Source organism: Erithacus rubecula (genome assembly GCF_903797595.1).
Source record: "Erithacus rubecula genome assembly, chromosome: Z".
NCBI lineage: Eukaryota > Metazoa > Chordata > Aves > Passeriformes > Muscicapidae > Erithacus > Erithacus rubecula.
In genome coordinates, this window is record NC_136661.1 from 7494389 (window position 1) to 7514409 (window position 20021).

The 20021-nt window shown below is 41.0% G+C and overlaps 1 protein-coding gene across 1 annotated transcript in view; it reads left to right on the forward strand.

The window, feature by feature from the left end:
- Window positions 1-3955: 3955 nt before the first annotated feature.
- LOC306814396 (putative COBW domain-containing protein 7) overlaps window positions 3956-20021 on the forward strand; it is a gene marked incomplete at its 5' end in the record, with an annotated part of 373307 nt that continues 357241 nt past the window's right edge. The window contains one exon of the mRNA XM_079330392.1: window positions 3956-3986. Within this exon, the coding sequence (XP_079186518.1) occupies window positions 3956-3986 (31 nt within the window). The remainder of the gene's footprint in view (window positions 3987-20021) is intronic.

Genomic DNA, 20021 nt, shown 5'->3' on the forward strand with positions numbered 1-20021 from the left:
TGCAGACTTACCTAATGAGAAAAATCACCACTTTTTTTGGTTAGAACCTAAAGAATTGCAGAAAATATATTTAAACATTCATTCCTTTGTCTCAGCACAGAATAATGCTCAGCATAACTTTTTTTAATCCTTTTTAACTTGTAAGCAAATCTTAATTTCAGCCTTGAGAAATCTGATGGAATTTTCTTGTATTATCAGTGAAAGTGTTGTCAGAAACAGAGTGAAGCATTTGACATATCCAACTCCACCAAAAAAGCTTTCACTAGACTTAGGAATTTAGGTGTAGCACCTGACAGTGGATTAACAGTGCTGGAAATCATCTGCTTTCAAAGCAGGAAATATTGTGCCTTTCTGTTAGTGTTGGTCCTACCTTGGACATTCATCTGGAGCTCACTGAACCAGCAGCAGGAGGAAGAGCATAACTCTGTGCCTGGGTATTTTTTCCTGACCCTGCTGTGGCTGCCTCTGACACACCAATTACTGCTGACTCTGCCTGCTCATTGGGAGCTAGGGTGATGGAACCAAGCCCATTTTTGCTCAGGTTGTGAAGACTGATGGTGCTGCTGAATTGAGACCTGAAAAATTTACTTTTCCATAACTGCTTCTTTTACAGTTGTTTCTGAATTTCTTTCGGTTGGGATCACTTTTGGTCATCATTGCACCACCCTAAAATCTTACAATCAGATATGTGCATAGTAGTAGCCAGGAATCCCAAAACACTGTTTACAAGGTACAAAAGGCAGTGTACATGGGACAAAGAAATAGAAACTGTGCAATACACTGAGGTTGATTTCTCTTTCTCTACACTTGGGACTGGACATGGAGTTAGAAACAGGTTCATTATTGTTGATACATGAAATTCAAAACTGAGAACACTGAAGGGAAAAAAATCTAAAATTCAAACCATAATCACACCAGCTCTTGGACATGAAATATAATGTATTCAGCAGCTGCATGTTCTTCAGGTTGCAGCAAAACAGCTGCAAAATGATTGTGCGCCTCAGTAAAAGTGAAATCTGAATAGAGAGCAGTCTGCATCTTAACCATAATATACACAGGCTAGCACATATGTTACAACAGCACCTTTCATCAGCGGCCAGCCAGAAGAATCAATTACTTCCTAGAACAGCTCTGGACATATTTTAAACACAGAAAAAATGCTATTTTTAAGAGGTTACTTTTCAAGACTTATAATCAAGTGTCTGACAAAAAGATAGGCCTGTGCATTACCAAACTATACAGAAATTACTGCAACAAGCAAATTCCACAGGACCCAGCTCTTCTGGGAAGTACAAAGGATACAGCTGTTCCAAAGTTAGGGCTTATGCAGACTTCTCTGCAGGCAGAAAGGAGCTCTAGATAAGACTAGATTTTATTATTTATACCAAACAGCTAATCCTAAGCAAAGCTTGCACTCCCCTAGTTCACAAGAATAACACTACAGAGTAGAAGTCACAATGGGAATGGATCTCTGGGACTCTGCAAAAGGGAATACATAAATAAAAGATAACAATGTAAATGATGGGCCAGTACTAGAGGATTCCTTGTCTGGTTCAAAAGTATATCACACCTGCAGAGGGAAAGGAGCACATGGAGTAGTGCTCCTACATAGAAGATAAATAAGCATGATATTCTGTATAAAAGCCCTTTAACTTGTGATATTCAGGCTTCCACAAGAATATATTAACCTGGAAAACCATAAGTTCTCCACATGAACTAAAAATGGACCTGTGAGGGAAAACGTGGAGACAGATTATGCTGTAGATGGAGACAGTGGGAATAGAGAGCAGTAATGACAGGCATTGTCTGACATTGCAAAGACCTCTACCATCACAAACTGCATCCTTTTCACAGAATAGTCATTCAGACTGCTGGCCAGTGACAATAGCCTTTGCTGGTCACAGACAGACAGCGTGGAACCACTCAGCAGTGCAGGACCAAGGCAAGGAAGACACCTTTTAGCTGAGCAAAGCTTGTGCAGTGCAGCACAGAAGGGCTTCATCTACACTCCATCTTTACCACACTGCAGACATTTAAGGGCCAAAATATTTCAGAATATCAAACTGTCACAGTTAGTAACAGTGTTCCTCAATTTAGTACTTCCATTGAAAAGAACACCACAAACCTTCACTGTTTCAGTGGGAGACTCAAAAAGTGTATTATTTGATAATGGGTTGAGATAAGAACAATTTACTGGAAACAACGAGTTGAAAAACCAAAGAGTAACAGCAACAATAGTAATAAAAACAGTGCACAAAGGGGAAGGTGATTTACATCACAAACCTGAGACAATGGACAGTGGTGGATGGACCCTACACCCACCACATTTTTTCACAACGAGAAATCACAAACGCCTTCTTCTCCAAAGTTAGAGCCGCAGTTCCAACCCCCAAACCCTCCAAAGTGATGTGCATGGTATAGAATAACAATGTAGACACACCCACACAGCTCCAGGGTCCAGCCCCTCACAACTGAGGTGGAAAATTAACGCTGTTCTGGCCGAAATGAGGACACAGACAGAAATAAACTAATATGCAGAGCCAAAGAATGGATGACAGTATTGAGTCTTTCATCAGTAAATTTGAGGACAGCACTAAGCTGGGAGTGTGTGTTGATCTGTGGGAAGGTAGGAGGGCTCTGCAGAGAGACCTGGAGCAGTTGGGTGGATGGGCAGAGTCCAAAAGGATGGAATTTAACAAGTCCCAGTGCAGAGTCCTGCATTTTGGCCACAATAACCCCCTGCAATGTTACAGGGGATGGTGTGGCTGGACAGTGCCCAGGCAGAAAGGGACCTGGGGGCACTGGCACAGCTGGCTGACCCTGAGCCAGCCGTGTGCCCTGGTGGCCAAGCAGGCCAATGGCCCCTGGCCTGTGTCAGGAACAGTGTGGCCAGCAGGAGCAGGGAGGTCATTCCTCCCCTGCACCCAGCACTGGTGAGGTCACACCTCGAGTGCTGTGTCCAGTTCTGGCCCCTCAGTTTAGGAAGGACCTTGAGACCCTTGAGTGTGTCCAGAGGAGGGAACAAGGCTGGTGAGGGGCTGGAACACAAACCCTGTGAGGAACAGCTGAGGGAGCTGGGGGTGTTCAGCCTGGAGAAAAGGAGACTCAGGGGTGACCTCATCACTCTCTACAGCTCCCTGAAAGGTGCCTGTAGTCAGGTGGGGTTGGTCTCTTCCTCCAGGCAGCAACTGACAGAACAAGAGGACACAGTCTCAAGCTGTGCCAAGGGAAATATAGGTTGGATATTAGGAAAAAAGGTTTTTATGGAAAGAATGATAAAGTACTGGAATTTTCTGCCTGGGGAGGTGGTGCAGTGACCATCTCTGGTGACATGTTTAAAAAAGACTGAATGTGGAACTGGGTGCCATGGTCTAGTTGAGGTGTTAGGGGATGGGTTGAACACAATGATCTTGAAGGCCTCTTGCAACCCAGTGATTCTGTGCTTCTGTATGAAAGAAGGTTATGAAAATGAGCTGGAGTCTGCCCAGAAGCAAATCTTGGAAGTCATTTTATAAATTTTTCAGGGCTATCTCTGCAAATAGAAGAATCACAGCACTGAAATGATGGATCAGTGTGTCTTAATATGACATTACAAATTGATTCCCTGACTCTAGTGCTAAATCCTAACCATCAACATGTAGGACGGAGAGATGAGTACCATTGTGAAACACACTCAGCAGAACCCCAGCTGACAAGAAACCCAAATCTATTAGGATAAGCTGTCTTGAAACCACAGGTGCAGAGAAAACTCTTTGTAATGACAACCTGCTGTCATCACAAGACTAGCACCCATTACATCACCCACATCTCCTGCACAGAAGGTGGAAATACAATGAAAATAAATTAACTCACAAATAAAGAAGATGAGAGAGTGGTGAGTGTGCAGTAAGAAATATGTCTTTGGAATATTTGCATTATTAGACTGATAACATCAGATGTAAGGAGCGCAAATAAAATGCCAACTAAGTTAGAAGGCCATGGATTGCAGCAAATTTTGCTGTCTCAAATAAATGGGGCTTAAGGCTGTTATGATGGACAGCTTCCTGAAAAAGGAGGCAGGAGATAATACATGTGGTAACATGAAAACTTTCTTCAGCGGAAGTACTTAACAAGATAGACTATGTGGGAAACAGACTAAAGACTGAATGTTGCATTTTCTTGGCTTTTTCTCTTTCTTTATTATACATTGCTGAAAATGGAGAATGCTGTTCTCACTGAGGGCAACCAATCTCCTGAGATCTCTTCAGGCACTTGATGGAACATTTGTAGTACAGATTGCTTGTGTTGAGGTTAAAAGTTAAACAAAATTCTGACTTTAAACACATACTGGAAAGTATGCTGGGACAAAACAGTATTCTCAGGGCTAACCAATGAGTCAAACGATTAAGATTCTGCTTGGAACACTTCATAAAACAATTCCCAGTTTGAGTCTGACAAACTTCCTTTGTCACCTGTGGGTTTCGTTAGTTACCTCCTACCCTTCCAAGAACAAACCTGTACTTTCTGCTTGTCATCATTAAGTGAAATGAAAAGCTTTTGTTAACCACTTTGAGTTGTTTGACTGTGATAAAATAGTTTTGATTAGAGACTGTTTTATGTTACTTTTCAGAGTTTATTTTTCCTTTTAAAGGTAATATGAAACCACAGGTTAGATTTAGAGTTTTCTTAAGTAGTCTGTCCAGAGGTAATAGATACTTTGGTGAAGAAAAGGGTATCTGTCTTCACTTGCATTATGCTTGCTGTTTGTCTTCTTCATAACATGAAATGCATTTTATCTGCTGTTTCCAATACCATCAGCAGTCACAACTTGCCACTGACCTCTTTAAGATAAGTACATGTTCTTAATGTGAGCTTCATAATTCTCTATGGAACAAAAGGGCTGAGCTACCTCCTGGTTCTGCTCGGGGCAGGGGATTTGTAACAGCCCCAGGCTGCAAATGCACACGATCATAAGCTTGACATGGAAATGGAGAAACCAGGAGTGAAAAGTCTGTGATGAAAACTGCACCCATTCCAAGCAATATCACTCTGATCCAACCTGTAGAAGGGGTTGATGGACAAAAAGAAGAGATTCAAGATAGAACTGTAGGTTTGTACAGGATATTTTTAAAGCTAAACTGTTTGCATTTTGGAATGCATGATGTTTTAAAGAGTGATTAACCAGCATTACTGTAAACTATGTTGTTGGTCAGGTATATCAAAGGAGAGGAGGCAACTGCAGATGAGCAGGTTAAAAGAAATATTCAAACAATTACCTCAAAGGTTTCAAGACATGTTAAATTTTCCATCACACAGCAGGTACTTTTCCCACAAGGACTATGTTTAAAGGAAGTTGGAAAACACGGGACTTGAGATTCCTTTGGTGTATGGATTCCTTTAGTGTATGTACAGGAAGAAAACAAAAGAATATTACCTTTTCAGGAGTCACAGCAGAGATTGAAAGAGCAAGAGTCAATTCCAATCACTATCAATAAACTAGTTAAGCATTGTTACAGATCCCTGTGAGAAGGCTCCTTGACCTTCAATATCTTCTGCCCAATGATTGAGAAAGTAATTGTTGAGGTATGCTCTAGGGGTTATACCAATGAAAAACTTGATGCCTCCTTTTCCTCTCTGCCTGAAGACACTCCTTCCAGGTTTTGAAGGTACTGCACAGACAGATGTGCTAAGACAATAAATTCAGCTGCTGCTTTTCTGCTTTGTACACCAGTGGAAAGCGGAAGAACCAAGCATTTTATATTGCTATACATCTGTTTTAAAACAGATAACTAATACCAACAATTAATAAACAATGTGTATTTCATCTTTGTTATGAATTCTTATGTAATTTTCAAACCCATTAGTTCATAGTTTATATTTTTAAATACAAATTTTCAGCATGATAGAAGCCAGACATAACTGTGCACTGAAATTTTCCACAGTTGAAACAAAGAAATAATTCAACACATTAAAAATAATTCTAAGAAAAACCCAGTGCTATTTTTAATGTGTAATTGGTTGGTTGGTTGGCTGGTTGGTTTTGTTTGTTTGTTTTTATTCTTGAAACCATACATCAGAAAGTAGGTAGAGCCAATATATAAAACCATGGAATAATATAGATTGGATGGGACCCTGGATGCTTATGATCTGATTCTCTGCTCAGGGCAGGGCCAGTTTTGAAGTGGACTCACACTGCTTGGCCCTACCAAGCTTGGTGTGGCTCCAGTGGCAGAGATTTCATCATCTCTCTGGGCAGCCTAGAGATTTAAAAACCTGATCCTTCTGGGCAAGAAAAACAGCTAAAAGCACAGCTAATGCATATTGTATGACATCTTAGGTGTTACTCGTACAAAAGTGTAAACAACTAATTCTGGGTCATGTTAGAAGGTTTGTATCAAGGTTTTCTGGGATACCCTCTTAGGAAGTCTTACAGCCTAACAGTCTTGGACCAGATTTCAGCAAATAAGCAGATTGACCTAAACTCATCTCATTTTATGTCCTTATTTTCACAATCAGCCATAAATATTGCTTCCCTGTCTTCACTGTTTCCAAGTCTTTGAGGTTGGTTGGGATTATTTTCACTGCACAAGTTAGCTACAGTTACTTAGAAATTAGTTATTTTTCACTGCACAGATTAGCTACCCTGTTAGACTATTCACTTTCATCATTTATATTGTAGCTTTTTAAAACAACAAAAGTCATACCATGGTCTTGGCAACACTGATATTAATTCAGAGAGGCGAAGCAGGGCTGTCACTTTTGTGGACTCATTATATTTAGATCAAAGAGCATTCTGTACAGTTTTTCCAAAACTTGCTAGTACATAAGTCTCTCTGTTTTGATTGCTTATGGCCATGCTTTTCTTTAATATGCTGCTATGTGTTACTGATAATGATGTCAAACCTGCCCTGGGCAGCACAGCCTTCTGCTTTCCCTCAGAGCAGCTATACTGCAGCCTGGCTATCAGAGCAGAGTGCCAGCTAGGAGAGTGACTGACGTCAAGAGGAGAAATCTCTGTGCTCAGTCTACATCAGATTTCTCAGGTACTGTGTAGTGACCAGGAAGAATTTGTTGCAAAAATAACATTTGTGTACTATAAACTGAGGAGGTAAAAAAGAACTTAAGTTCAACTGCAAACACACTTCCTCGTGTGTTATCTTAAATTAAATACCATAGAAGTTCTGGAAACACACAAGCAATTAACTTTGTGTTCCCATAAACTCTACAGACACAATATGAAGGATTGTGGCCAAGGCTGAGTGGGTATTTTTAGTTGAAATCTAAACCCACTTAAACCAGTTGCATTCAAATTAGCCAGTTCACTACGTATTTTCTGGTTCAAGGCTTCACTGCAGCAATGTGATAAGGGAGTGGTTTTCACCTGGGTGTTTTTCACCAGCCACTCTCTCACCACAGCTGTCTCTGTCACTGTATGCTTTCTCCTTCCACACAGCAGGGCTCACCTGGCAGAGGAGCCAAGGAAGTAGAACAGGTTAGGGACTCCTGGTCAGGTTTCCTGCAGCATGGCAGGCAGCATGAGCAGGGGGAGAGCTGAACCCTGTGGGGATCATGGAGGGAGCAACAGTGCAAGGAAAAATCTGCACATCAGCAAAGTTGATATGGCTCTCCCCCAGAGCCAGATAGGCTGGGGAAGCATCAAGGCATTGCATGGCTGACATTTTCTGGTGGTTGAGAAATGAAAGCAAAGATTGAGAAAAGGATTTGTGGCAGTAGCATGCTAAAATAAAGCTTTGACAGAGGCAGAAGAGAAAGAGAGGAGGATGAAATGGTGTTCTCAGAAGGAAAAAGGGATGGTGACAGACTCAAAAGAGGGAGCAAGGACAAAAGGGTGAACAGAAGAAGTAGGAAACAAATAAAAGAAAAAAAAGGCCTTATGCAGACTACCATATGATCACATTCACCTGGCTGACATGGCAAAGCCTTAAGTGGAGATGTAGAATCCACAAGAAAGAGGAGAGTGAGTGAGAAGAGGCAGCAGGATACTTCCACTGTTCTCACACCTCTCCTCATTTATACCAGCACATTACATATGCCTCAAGTACACAGCCATCTGTAGCATTCATTTCTTTCCACATCCCATGTCCCATCCCAGGACATGCCACTCACATGACAACTGTCAGGCCACCCACATTCTCTCACATCACTCACAGAGCTCCCAGGCACTGCCTCCTGCTTTGATGTGTTATAATCACTACTGAGGGTTGAACTGGCAGCCTCTGGGAGAGCTCCCAAACATTTTTTGCATGGAGCCAATGCAGCAATAACTGCTAAGGCAGGAGACTCAACAAGGCTGTGCTTTGCTATGCTCTACATCAGCCAGAGACCTGAAGCCAGAGACCTTCCCAAGAACCAAGTTTGCAAGCAACCTCTGAATGTCTGGGGGTTGTAAAAGGTGAGTCCTTGGTACTTTAGTGACTTGTTTCTTACCATCACCCTAGGAAATTAGGAGACCAAAGGTCTGGAGTAATCCCAGAACACGAGAGTGAGTTTGCTTGTGTCTACACACCTCTGCAGTGCTTGACCCCTGCAGCTCGTCTTGCTTGGTTTGCTTGGCGTGCTCATGCCTTTCTTTGGTCTTCTTTCATCCCTTTTCAATTTTAAAGACTGTCCTTCTATATATGCTTGACTTTTAAGCTATTTCCCACATGCTGGTTCTGTGGCCTTCCCTTATTATTTTTCTTCTTGTTCTCCCTAGGTGCCACACGATCACGTTTCATTTTTTTATATTGTCATTGTATGCCAATGGCTGACACCTCTAATCCTGTATTCTTCCTCTTCAGGACTTTAGACACTGCCAAGGTGGGGCACTCTACAAATCCCACCGTTATTTATGGGAGCCATGCTGTTCTAAACAATACATGAAAAATGATACTCAGCAGGCCTTGATTTTATTCCAACACATCATTAACTATAACTGTGAAATGGTCAAATGCATTAAAAATGTGATGTAGCAAAGAGGTTTACTAACAAGGGAAAAACTGACACTAGTTCATAACTTCAGCTCAGGCTTGAGTGAGCTAACTGGCAAAACATTCTGATTTATTTTGCACAGGGAAAATATGATCACTGCATATTTACAGCAATGACTGAAGGTAAGTACATTCAGTAAAGTGCTACTGAAATGTATTTCCTTCATTTCCTTGACAGAAAAAGGAAGCAATGAATGCCTTAAACCACAGAAAATATTTATAATATGAAAGATAAATGGAGGTCACATTCATTTACTGCAGCATGCAGAGTGGGCCATATTTTACTAGGTTCAGCCAGAGTTTATGGGAAATTATTTTGGTAGTTTTTCTCCTGGGCTGTGCAGCAGGCCACTGCCACCTGGGCCCTACAGTGGTTGCCCCACAAGGATGACAATCTGGTATTATACCTCTGACAGGGATTACTTGAGGAAGAAATGCACAATGCAGGGCTGCTAAATGGTTTTCCTGCAGCAATCCTTGACATCATTTTTTCTTGATGGGGCTCTGAACAACCTGGTCAAGCAAAAGATGTTCTTGCCTGGGGGGGCAGAGAGGGTGGATCTTTTTAAGATCCTTTCCAAACCAAGCCAATATCTGATGCTGTGATTATCACAGGAGAGTAAGTTTTGGCTCATTAAGTCATATGCATATTGAGGAGCAAGAGACAAGAGGGAAGACAATGCATCAGGTGCATACAAATTGCCATTCAGATCCAAAAACTGAATAACTTCAGTCACATTCCTTTCTGCACTATATAAACATGCCAGCAAAACAACTTCTAGGATCTTGGATTAGAATTAACAGATGTCAGGCAAGTGCTTGAAAGTAGTGTTATGAAGCAAACCTGGATTTCTCTGTAGCAGAAAAAATCAGCCTCATGCAGGCAGAACAACAAAACATAGACTTCAAGCCATACCAGACATTGTCCAGGCTTTCAATGGCAATGGAGGGCACTCACATACAAAACTGAATCTTGAAATCACTGATTTTCTACTCACCTTCTTTCCAAACCTTACACAAAACAAACAAAACACAAACAAATCATGACAAAAAACACCAACAAAAAATCCACAACAACAGCAACAGGGCACCACCTGCAAATTAGAGGAGATTAGGATAGATTTTAGAAGAAAAATTTGGTTTTTTCTGTTAATTGAATACAGTTAAAATTATCCTCAGGTTAAATACATTCATTCTTTTTGTGTCTACCTGAGAAAGAGCTATTGCATCATTTTGGCTGGCGTGTTTTTACCACATTTTCTGCTGAAAAAGCTTACCCTAATTTACACATATCTGTATTGTTTATTTATTATGATTTCCCCTAAAACATCCCAAGTGGTCTCCCTGGCCTGGGGAGCCCTGGATTCATTCACTACCCAAAGGTTCAGCCAGAGCAGCCAAACACTTCTGTGAGTTTGCCCTGGCCAAGAGTGAAAACCAAACTGCAAAGAGAAGGGTAGGGTTTATTTTTCCCTTAAGAAAGGTCCTCAAGTATTTCAATTCATTTTGACTATATTTTTGCTTGCTGTTGCTTATAACAATCCCATGGAGCTTGATACTAGAATATGTCTGATATCTGATTTTTTTTTTCTCTTTTGATTACTGACAAATGATGATTTATTATGGTAGGTCTGTAAGAAACACAGCTGCTCATAAAGCTATTTTTCTTTATACCTGCCCCCCCCCAAAAAAATTACATCTGCCTGGATTTTTTCCACATTTTCATCTTATCCAAAAATACATTTGTCTAGGTACCAACAACTCAATAAAAAAAGCATTTTGAGAGGAGATGATACTTTATTTCTCCACGAAACCAAGAATTTTGAGGAAGATTTGTGTTTCACTAGAAAGACTTTTCCCCTTATATTTCCTTATATAATAAGAATCTAACTACTATATGTGCTTCTTTTTTACTTTCAAACAAATTTGAGAGCAGTGAATTTTGCAATTAAATGTAAGCAAATACAAGCTACATTTTGAATCTAGAAACCATTCTTAGAAAATCTAACTACTACTGTCCCAAAAGGAACAAGGATACAGATTTGTATTAAGAAATAAAATTAGTTCCCTTGCAATTAAAAAAAATTCTTAAAATAATTTTTTTTTAAATGGAGGAAAAATTACCTTTTGATATATCTTCTCTGCTTGAACATCATAGATTTTACACCACAATGAAGGGTCTTGTTACACTTCCAAAGGCTCCTCTGAGCAACTGAGATGTGACCACAGTAAGACAAATCAAATTGCATAGCTCAAACCCACCACCTCACACAGTCTCTTTAATTTCTTGACCTCCATATTTCCCTGAACTGTGGAGCAGTTTATGAAAAATGCTGATTTTCTCTAAGAATTTTTTTTTTCCCTGTGGAGTCATTCAGTGATTTACTCTTTTCAGATACCACAGAGAGTAGAATTATGCTGAGTTGAGATTTTGGTAGCATTTGCTTTGAGGAATGCAGGTGCAATTGATCATAATTATGCTTGGAGGTTGTTCGATGTGGTTTCTCACCCAAGGCAGTAAATCAATTATGGCAGAGCCAATCCATGCCAATACCCTAGATCTTAGCTATAGAATCAGGGACTTTCCTGCATGAAGCAATATGGCATCTTTACATCACAAAAAAATGAGTCTTGGAAGAAGACTAGGCTGTGATTTCAAAGTAAGAAAGAACAAATAATATTTCAAATAAAGCAAAGTACATTTGCATTAGGCTTTACTTTTATATTTTTGAAGGGCTGTCATTCTCACACAATTTTTAAGCAAAATCACAAGCTTTTAAACCAGTTTTTTTTTTTTTAAGCTGATGGACAAAGTAGATGACCATCAAAATTTTGTCTTGGAAAAACTATTTATTGTAACAATGTTCTGGAAGAAAAGTGAGTGACAGGGTTTAATTTTATCACCCAAAAAATACTTATACTAGAAAGCAGAGATCTGACTTTGCCACTTGACAAGCTTCCAGGAGAAAAATCACACACCACAAAATAAACATTTTCAAGTGGCACAGCTGGATACTAGCAGGAGTTACCAGAAGTTGAAGGAGTTCTCTCATGCCTTTTCTTACCCTTTTGATTTGACTAGAGCAGAAGCAATTGGAGATATAACTTCCAGGTCTAGTAGCCTGACAATCTTTTTGTTCTCCAGGATCATATTGACAGGCACTAGTCAAGGAGCTGAAGGACTGCCTCTGAACTGCTCTCATAGACCTTCCCTTCCCTTGAAACACACAAGACACCAGGCAAGGCACCATTTGATCCCAAAGGATTAATAAAGATACAAGTTCACCAGGTGACAGGGCAGGAACTAAAATACACAATTCTATCACGTGGAGCAAGCAAGCTGTCCCTTTCTGGCTTGCATTTGTTTCAGCAAATCCCACAGAAGCTGTGCCTCACCTTCACCACTGATCCCTTGCTCTCCCATTGACACCACTCTCTTCTGTTATGTTTCAGGAAACCAAACACTCCTGCTAATGATGCAGACTCCTATGTTGACAAGGTTCTGCTTCGGTGCAAGAGTAGAGGGTGAAAAAACCTCTCAAGATACAGACTGATTTTTTATGGTATTATATCCAGAGCCAAGGCCAAGAAATCTTTTCGATGGAATGACTTCATCACTTGTCATCAGAAAAGTCTTTCTCAGTATGGACATTAACCATTTTCTCTTCCATGGAGACACTACATGTAATATTTTGCTTATTTATCTGAATGCCACTTCTAAATGATAACTGTTAAGTATTAATATGGAATAATAAAATACTAAATACTCTTTTTTTCAGGCACTTTATATGGAAAGTGAAAATATAAATTTGTACATTTGTTATACTAATATTCTAAAGGGTAAGCTGTTCCAGACTGGAAATAAAGTCAATACATCTGAGAAAAATAATAAACATTCAGCTATACGAACAGTTGTACAATCTTCCCTTTCTATTGTCTCTCTTCAATTTATTGAGACTCTCTGTGGAATTATGAATTTCTTTCCCTTCCAAATCAAAGGATTTTCTATTCAGCAATTTTCATTTTGATGCTCATGGAGTACACTTCATAGTCATTAAAAGTTACAAGTAGCATTGGAAAAAGTTCAATGGACCATAGATCATTTATGAGCTTTTCTGCCACAGCATCAAAGTTTGAGAAAAACATTTGCTAATGTTATTTCCTCTTCTCTATTGTTCCTATTCCATGTCTGAACACCAAAAAGCCTTGAAGAATTCAAATATTTAAACAGCTACAACAAAAAGAGTTACCCAACTCATTAATTTTGAAAGAAATTCAGCTTAAAAGTATCACTTTCAGCATGTCAGTTCTACCACTCTGGTCTTCCTTAAACACACAGATTCCTTCTCACCACCTTGTTACCCTGCAAGGGAACTGTCTTTCATATTAAACACCTCACCAGCTCTTTTCATGTCTACAGTGTGCCTTTTGCCAAAGTGGAAAGAGCCCAACAGGAGTGAGTCAGACATCTACCAAGGCAAGTTTGATCAGGCCTTTTTCTTGCAAAATGAAGTGTTTGGGCAGAACAAAAGAGCATCTACCTAAAAAAAAAAAAAAAAAAAGAAAAAAATGAATGAAACCTGGGTCATTTCAAGCTATTGAGAAAATAAAAATCAACCAAAATCAAGATAATAATTATTCAAAGAAGCAACCTACTTAAACAGAATTTTACCTCAGTAGTTAATGCCATGCCCTTCATTATTACACTCGTGTGCTAGCAGAGCCAGTAGGCACTGTGAGACTGTCACTGTGGACTCCAAGAAGATGCTGGCACTTCTCACTTCAGGGACCAAAATCTCTACACAGGGATGGGATTTGGCTTTCATCAGCATAGTCTGTGTTGCCACTTGGTCTGCTTCCAGAGATGTTATATGGAAGGTCTGGGAGCCTGAAGGGATGCCAAGTTAGGAAAACAATTCATTTCCTTCAAGGGGCCATTTGCTTTTCTTTCTGGCCAGGAAACTGGCTGACAAGAAGTGGAGCTCCTCACTGCTGCTACTGGATGCTGTCCAAATTTTGTCCATGTTTTGGAGGAGAAAGGATGACCTGTCTGGAGCATGCCTGGCGGGTGGTCACAGCTCATGCTGTAAAAGCCACACAGCTCCTTGCTTTTCCTTCCTTCCCCTCTTCTTTGCCCTGGGGTCAGTCCAGAGCATCAGCCATCCTGCATACCTGCTCTCAGGAGGCTTTCAGCACCATAAGTACAGCTCAGGCAAAGCTGGGTGTCATGGTTTAGGAAGGGCTCTCCCCAGTTTAGTGCTCATCCTGAGACTCTCCAAAGTGTGCTGCTTCTCACTCGCTCCCCTTCTTCCTGCAGGGCAAGGAACTGGAGGCACAACAGGTAAAGGCCATGGGTTCAGATGAGAACAGTTCACTGGAAACAGAAATTAGATGAGAAAACAAACACTGACAGCAACCACATTCATAACAAAGGGTGGAAAAGAGAGAGAGATTCTCTGGCAAAAATGTTCACTGCAGAACTTGACCTGACCACAGCCACATCACTTTGACTGCTCCATACAGCTTGGAAATAGCATTATTCAACCTCTCCCTCTGAGTTGGAACCAGAGTTATCCAACTGCTCCTTCCAGCTTGGAACCAGTGATACCCCACCTCTCCTTCCATCATGTTTACTTGACTGGAAGGAAAACCTTTTCCTTGGAAGTGACTCCCTTCCCGCTGTCCTTGGCAATGATGTGCTGTGGTATAGAGAAATCTCTGGGACCTAACCATGCTCCTCCTGGCTGCTGCAAAAATTGACCTTGTCCTTGCTGGAATCAAGATACCTGGCAAAAACTGCAAGGCATGTGTCATTGCAGCTCATTAATGCAGTGATCCCTGAAGACACTGGTCCACTGTTATCAGGTTTTTCTATCATGCCACTGAAGGTTGAGATTTTACCACAAATGTAATTCATTTGATACTGGGTACAAGTCTGCAGTTTCTGGGTGTTTTTCATTCTTATGGGGACATGAGAATCCAAATTTTTACATGCACAAAAAGTTCCCTCAGTATCAAGGGCTTTTCTTGGATCAAAATCATCATTACACCACTGAAACCACAACCACTGCCCTAACCAGACAAAAGAAAGAGCAGAACTGCAAAAAAGCTGTCTTTGCCAGAGCTGGCATAGCCTGTGTTTTAGATAGCCCAAGTGATAGAGTGAGTTGGTTTCCCCCTTGCACCCAGAACACTGAGTTAGCCACAGCATGCAGAAAAGTCACAGAACCCCCTGCCTTCAAAACTCCTTTATAATGAGTGATTAAAACTCCACAGCTCGTCAAGGACCCCGCTGAACTATCACAGCATACCTGGGTGTGCCGTTCTGATCCCAGCTGAATAAGGTTTCAGATGGGTGGTCACTTTGCTGATCACTAATGTGAATGTCACTCCCTGTGTAACATGAGCAGCTAGAAAGGAGAGCTCAAGAATGACTACTGAAAATCCATTACCTCTAAGAACTTTTCCACAGCTCTCTGTTTTCACCACCGTGTTAAACAGCCATTCAATCCCAGACAACAATACACATTTCTTTCACAGCAGTCAGTGTGCCAGCAACATTCATATGATGGGAGGTGAACTTGCACTTATTCAGCAAAAGTCAAAGGAACAGAGTTTGCTTGAATAAACATGTTTAACATGCCATGGCATCAGCTGCTTGCTGCTGGGAGAGAAGAGCTGAAATGATACATTTTTCATCCTCCACTAATCCACTGCTGCAATGAATGACCTGTTAAACACCCTTCAAAGCTGACAAGCCAGGAAGGCTGAGGTTGCTCGGGTTGCTCTTGCAGCAGTGAGCGCTGTTAAGTTCAACAGATATTGGCTGCAGTGGTTTCTTGGTAAGGCTGCTGAGAGCTATTCGCTGCTAATTAACCCGGCTGAGCACCTGGTACATCCTAAATCGTGTCTGTGACTTTTCAGGGAGGTGGGCTCTGTGACCTGAGAGGTCCTTCCACCCCCAGACTGTGATGCTTGCACATTTCTGCTTTGGAACAGTGTATTTCCAGAGGACTTTTCAAATAAGACTTGGAATCACATTAAGCCATCTATATTCTCTATTCTCTTCCTGTCTGGGTGTTTTCCACCTCTGACTGTACACACCCATTCCCGTTGTTTTCCAGGAGCATTGACAATGAGAAAACAGCAACATTTGCCTCTTTTCTGTTCACGTGACTAGAATTTATTTTCCCCTGAAATATCATTCATCAAACAATCACAGCTCATGTAAACTTGTATAACTGAGTTCCCTGGGGTACTTCCAAGATTAGCACTTGGAATATCTTAAACCAGAAGCAAGGATGTCACTTGTTGAGACATTGAAGACATTGAACTGTACCATGTTCATTTCTCAGTTAAAAGAACTTAAGGTCAAGGACTACCACTCAAAGTATGGGACAGATGCAGATGGGTTATTCTATCTGTGGTTCAGTTCACATGTAGGCTTTGACTGAACAGTCAAACACTCAAGATTAGCTGGTTTTGATAGTGTTTTTCCAGGCTGGCTGCAAATAGCAGAATTTAAACTTTGCTTTGGTTTGTTTTCAGTCAACAGTGATAGCAGAAGTCATAGTGCAGACTAATCCAGCAGGAATTTATCCCTGAAAATGTGCAAGTGACACACACGAATTGTTTTCCATTATTACATTGGCGAGTAAAGTTCATACTGTCTATTGCCAAAACAAATCCTAATAACACTCTGACTTCATCTTTAGGCAGTTCATAGCATGAGAATTTACCTAATAACCTTTCTTGAATAGCTGTGTTTTCCCCCTTTCTTCCTTTATACTGTAGTAAATAGTATGTTTTAGTTTTTCTTTCAATATTCACCCTTGTTGATGACTACATAATATTTTCCATTTTAAGGATTTTCAGTCCATATTCTTCTCGGTGTGATCATGAGTCTAGTTTCTGAGAAAAATTCTTCTTGGTGATGATTTTTAGCTGGGTTGCTTCTTCAAAACTAGTACCCAAGTTATTTCCCAGCATCTTGAGTCTTTGTAGTGAAGAAAAAGGAAAACGCAAATTCCTGACTTTGCTCTGACACAAGCTAAAGTAACAGGGTCTCAGTATATCTGCTTAATTTTTTCCAGGAACTGAAAGAGAACACAGGAGAAGGTGAGAACAAAAGTGAGTTAAACTCTTCAATGAAGTCTGGCATCAACATATTTTTCTTTCTGCATCTTCCATATAACAGATTTTTTCCTCCTGCATCTTACATTTAGCATTCATTACCACTCTTGACTGCTCCTTCTGTTTCATTTAGTCACAGGCTAAGCCTATTGTCCTCTTCTGATCACATTTTATTCACTCTGCTGCTCTGCTCATGACAAGGGGTGCCAGGCAGTGGGTCATTATAGCCATCCTAAGGAGGAGTTTTAAACTGATGGATAGATCCAGTTAATAAACTGTGCATGCAAATGGCCTCAGAAGAGCAGGAAGCATGGTATTTTCTAAACAGGTTTTAAATGAAACAAAGTTATGCGTTTGTTGTCTTTCAATAAATGCAGGAAGTGTCTCATTATCAGGCTGGAGATTCTCAGATACGGTTTTGCAGAATTGCAGACTATTTCTGCAGATGGTTACTGCTGGAAAAAAATTGGTTTTGGAGGAATTTAAATTTAAATTTAATTTCTCTTCCACATCAGGATGTCTCCCTCCCTTTCACCCAAAATATGCTTAATCCTAATTGTTCTTTTTCTGAAAAAGTAGTTCCTTTTGTATTTACTAGAAAGTAACAATTGAATTTTTCATCCTTGTGGTCATAGAATAAACTTTTTCTTTTCGAATTCACAAGTAAATTATTAACAGAGAAATTACCTAACAAAGGCTAGGAAAATAAAAGTTATATCCAAAGGGTTTTTCTTATTTCAGTTGAGAAATACCTTCCTGATATCTATGAATAGAAAGTTTCAAAACTCTTTTGTAAAGAAGAGTTAGAAGTGAGACACCTGACCTTTAAGAACACTCAGCTTGAAACAAAAGTTACAGCGTCTAGAAGCCATAAGTAAAAAAAAAAGTACCGTAATGCCAGGTGATGGATAAACATATTCCAAGGTGGATTTAAATTGTCATGCCGTGCCAATATGCTGTCAGTCCTGAAAGATTAGTCTGGCATTGTAAAGATTTTCATCCAACAAAAGTACTGAGAAGTTAAAAGTATGCTGTCTAGTTTTATATCAACACAATGTAGAGTTATATTAAGTAAATATGAAGAAAATTGTATAAGAGGTATAACTGTTGACATGGAGGTTTAGAAACAACAAAGGGAGCCTTTTAAAATGTCATTGCATTCAGATAAGAAACGTATCTTTTATCACTTTAGGGAAAAGGGGGGTAGCCCCCAAAGTACAGTTTCCAAGAAAAACAGACATTAACTCACGGGGAAGAGAAATTTCACCTTTTCACCAGCTTAATCCACACATGTTTTAGGGATACATGATACTTTTATTTATGTGTTTCATATCCTATTCCCTTACAAACTTTTTGTTAGCTTAAGTAGCACAGCCTGTAAAGGTAGCAGAACTGGCACAATAAAGGCCCTGACACTAAGCAGCCCAAACATGGTTAACAAGAGCCTGTTGCAAACACCACAGGACAGCAGGGGCACCCCCAGCCCTGGTCTCCAGCTGCCAGGCTCCCTGCTGGCAGGGCTGCAGGCACCAGGGTACCACAGGAGATTCCCACTCCCCTGCCCACCCATCTCAGAGGCTGAACAATGCTGGGAGGGACTGGCCAAAAACTGGGTTGTTGTCTCAGGAACCTCTGCATGGAAAGTGATAATTTTTGCTGTAGTCATGAACACTTTGGCATCCTCCCCCAGAAGTACATGCTGAACTACAACAGCTTGGGAAAATGTAGGAAGAGGATATTTGGAAGTTTTTGTGAATCTGAGTGTAAACATGTACAGAAAGCAAGAAACAAAGGCAAGGGGTGTGGGGGAAGGCGAGATGAGCTCTAGTTGCTGCCATTCCACACTTTCAACTTCAAGTGATGCTAATGATATTCAATGACTAACCATGTGAGAAATGCATCTTTGTAGCTGGAGCACAGAACTGAGGGCCAGGAAATCCTCAGTCCTGTGCTGGGACCCGGAGATGGATCAGTCTTGTGGCTTTGGCTGGCTCATTTAGACTTCCTTTATCAGCATGTTTGCCTCAACCAGGGAACTCAGTGGAGAATAAACATGTCCAACCCATGGCAGGGCAGCTGAGGGTGACAAATGGCACCACTGAACAAGGAACAGGAATGCCTGGGACTGACCCTGAGACACTGAAATCTGCAGGGACCCAAAACTAGGGCAGACAAGAAAATTATCTCTCTTCAGAGCCCTTGAAAGCTTTGGGCCTCACCAGGATAGCTAGTGGTCACTGTGTGTCCATCTAGCCAAGAAAGGATATTAGTAGAACAACCATGAAATGCCACCCTGGACCTGTACCTCTAGGAATACAGTCCATTAATTCAGCTCTGCGTTCTGAGAAACCAATCTCCATTTCAGCCACCTTCTCCCTGGTCAATTTTTTCTCTGTCTGCCTCCTTCCCTGTGTTTTTGCTTTATGCATGAATGGTGGAACACACAATAAACCCAAAAATGCCCTGAGTGGGAGTGGTGGTGATTATTAACACTTTCTGTGCCTAGCCCTGATCCTGGGGGACAGGAAGGCTCACTGAGCACAGCCTTTTGCCCAGCTTTGCATGCAGCTTGTCTCCACTTCTGCTCCCCTGTGCCACCATAACAGGGCCCCTGCTGCTGCCCACCTTGACCCACCAGCATTGCAGCCCAGGAGATCCAAGTGGCCATAAGGTGCCATACTTCCTCTACATTGTGACTCTCCTTTGTCTTCTCAGAGAGAACCCCCAAAATTCAGTTTCTACCACAGGAACTCTAATAATTCCTGCAGGGGAGGAAGCCCCTCCATATCCAAGTCCCCAGTTTGAATTCCTCAAGAGTATTCCAGTTACACACCAGCTGCTCAGGCTATCACATAAGCAGCAGCCTCAACAGAAAGACCAAGGCCTGCAAGAGCAGAGGAAGTGAGCTAAGCTCCTGCC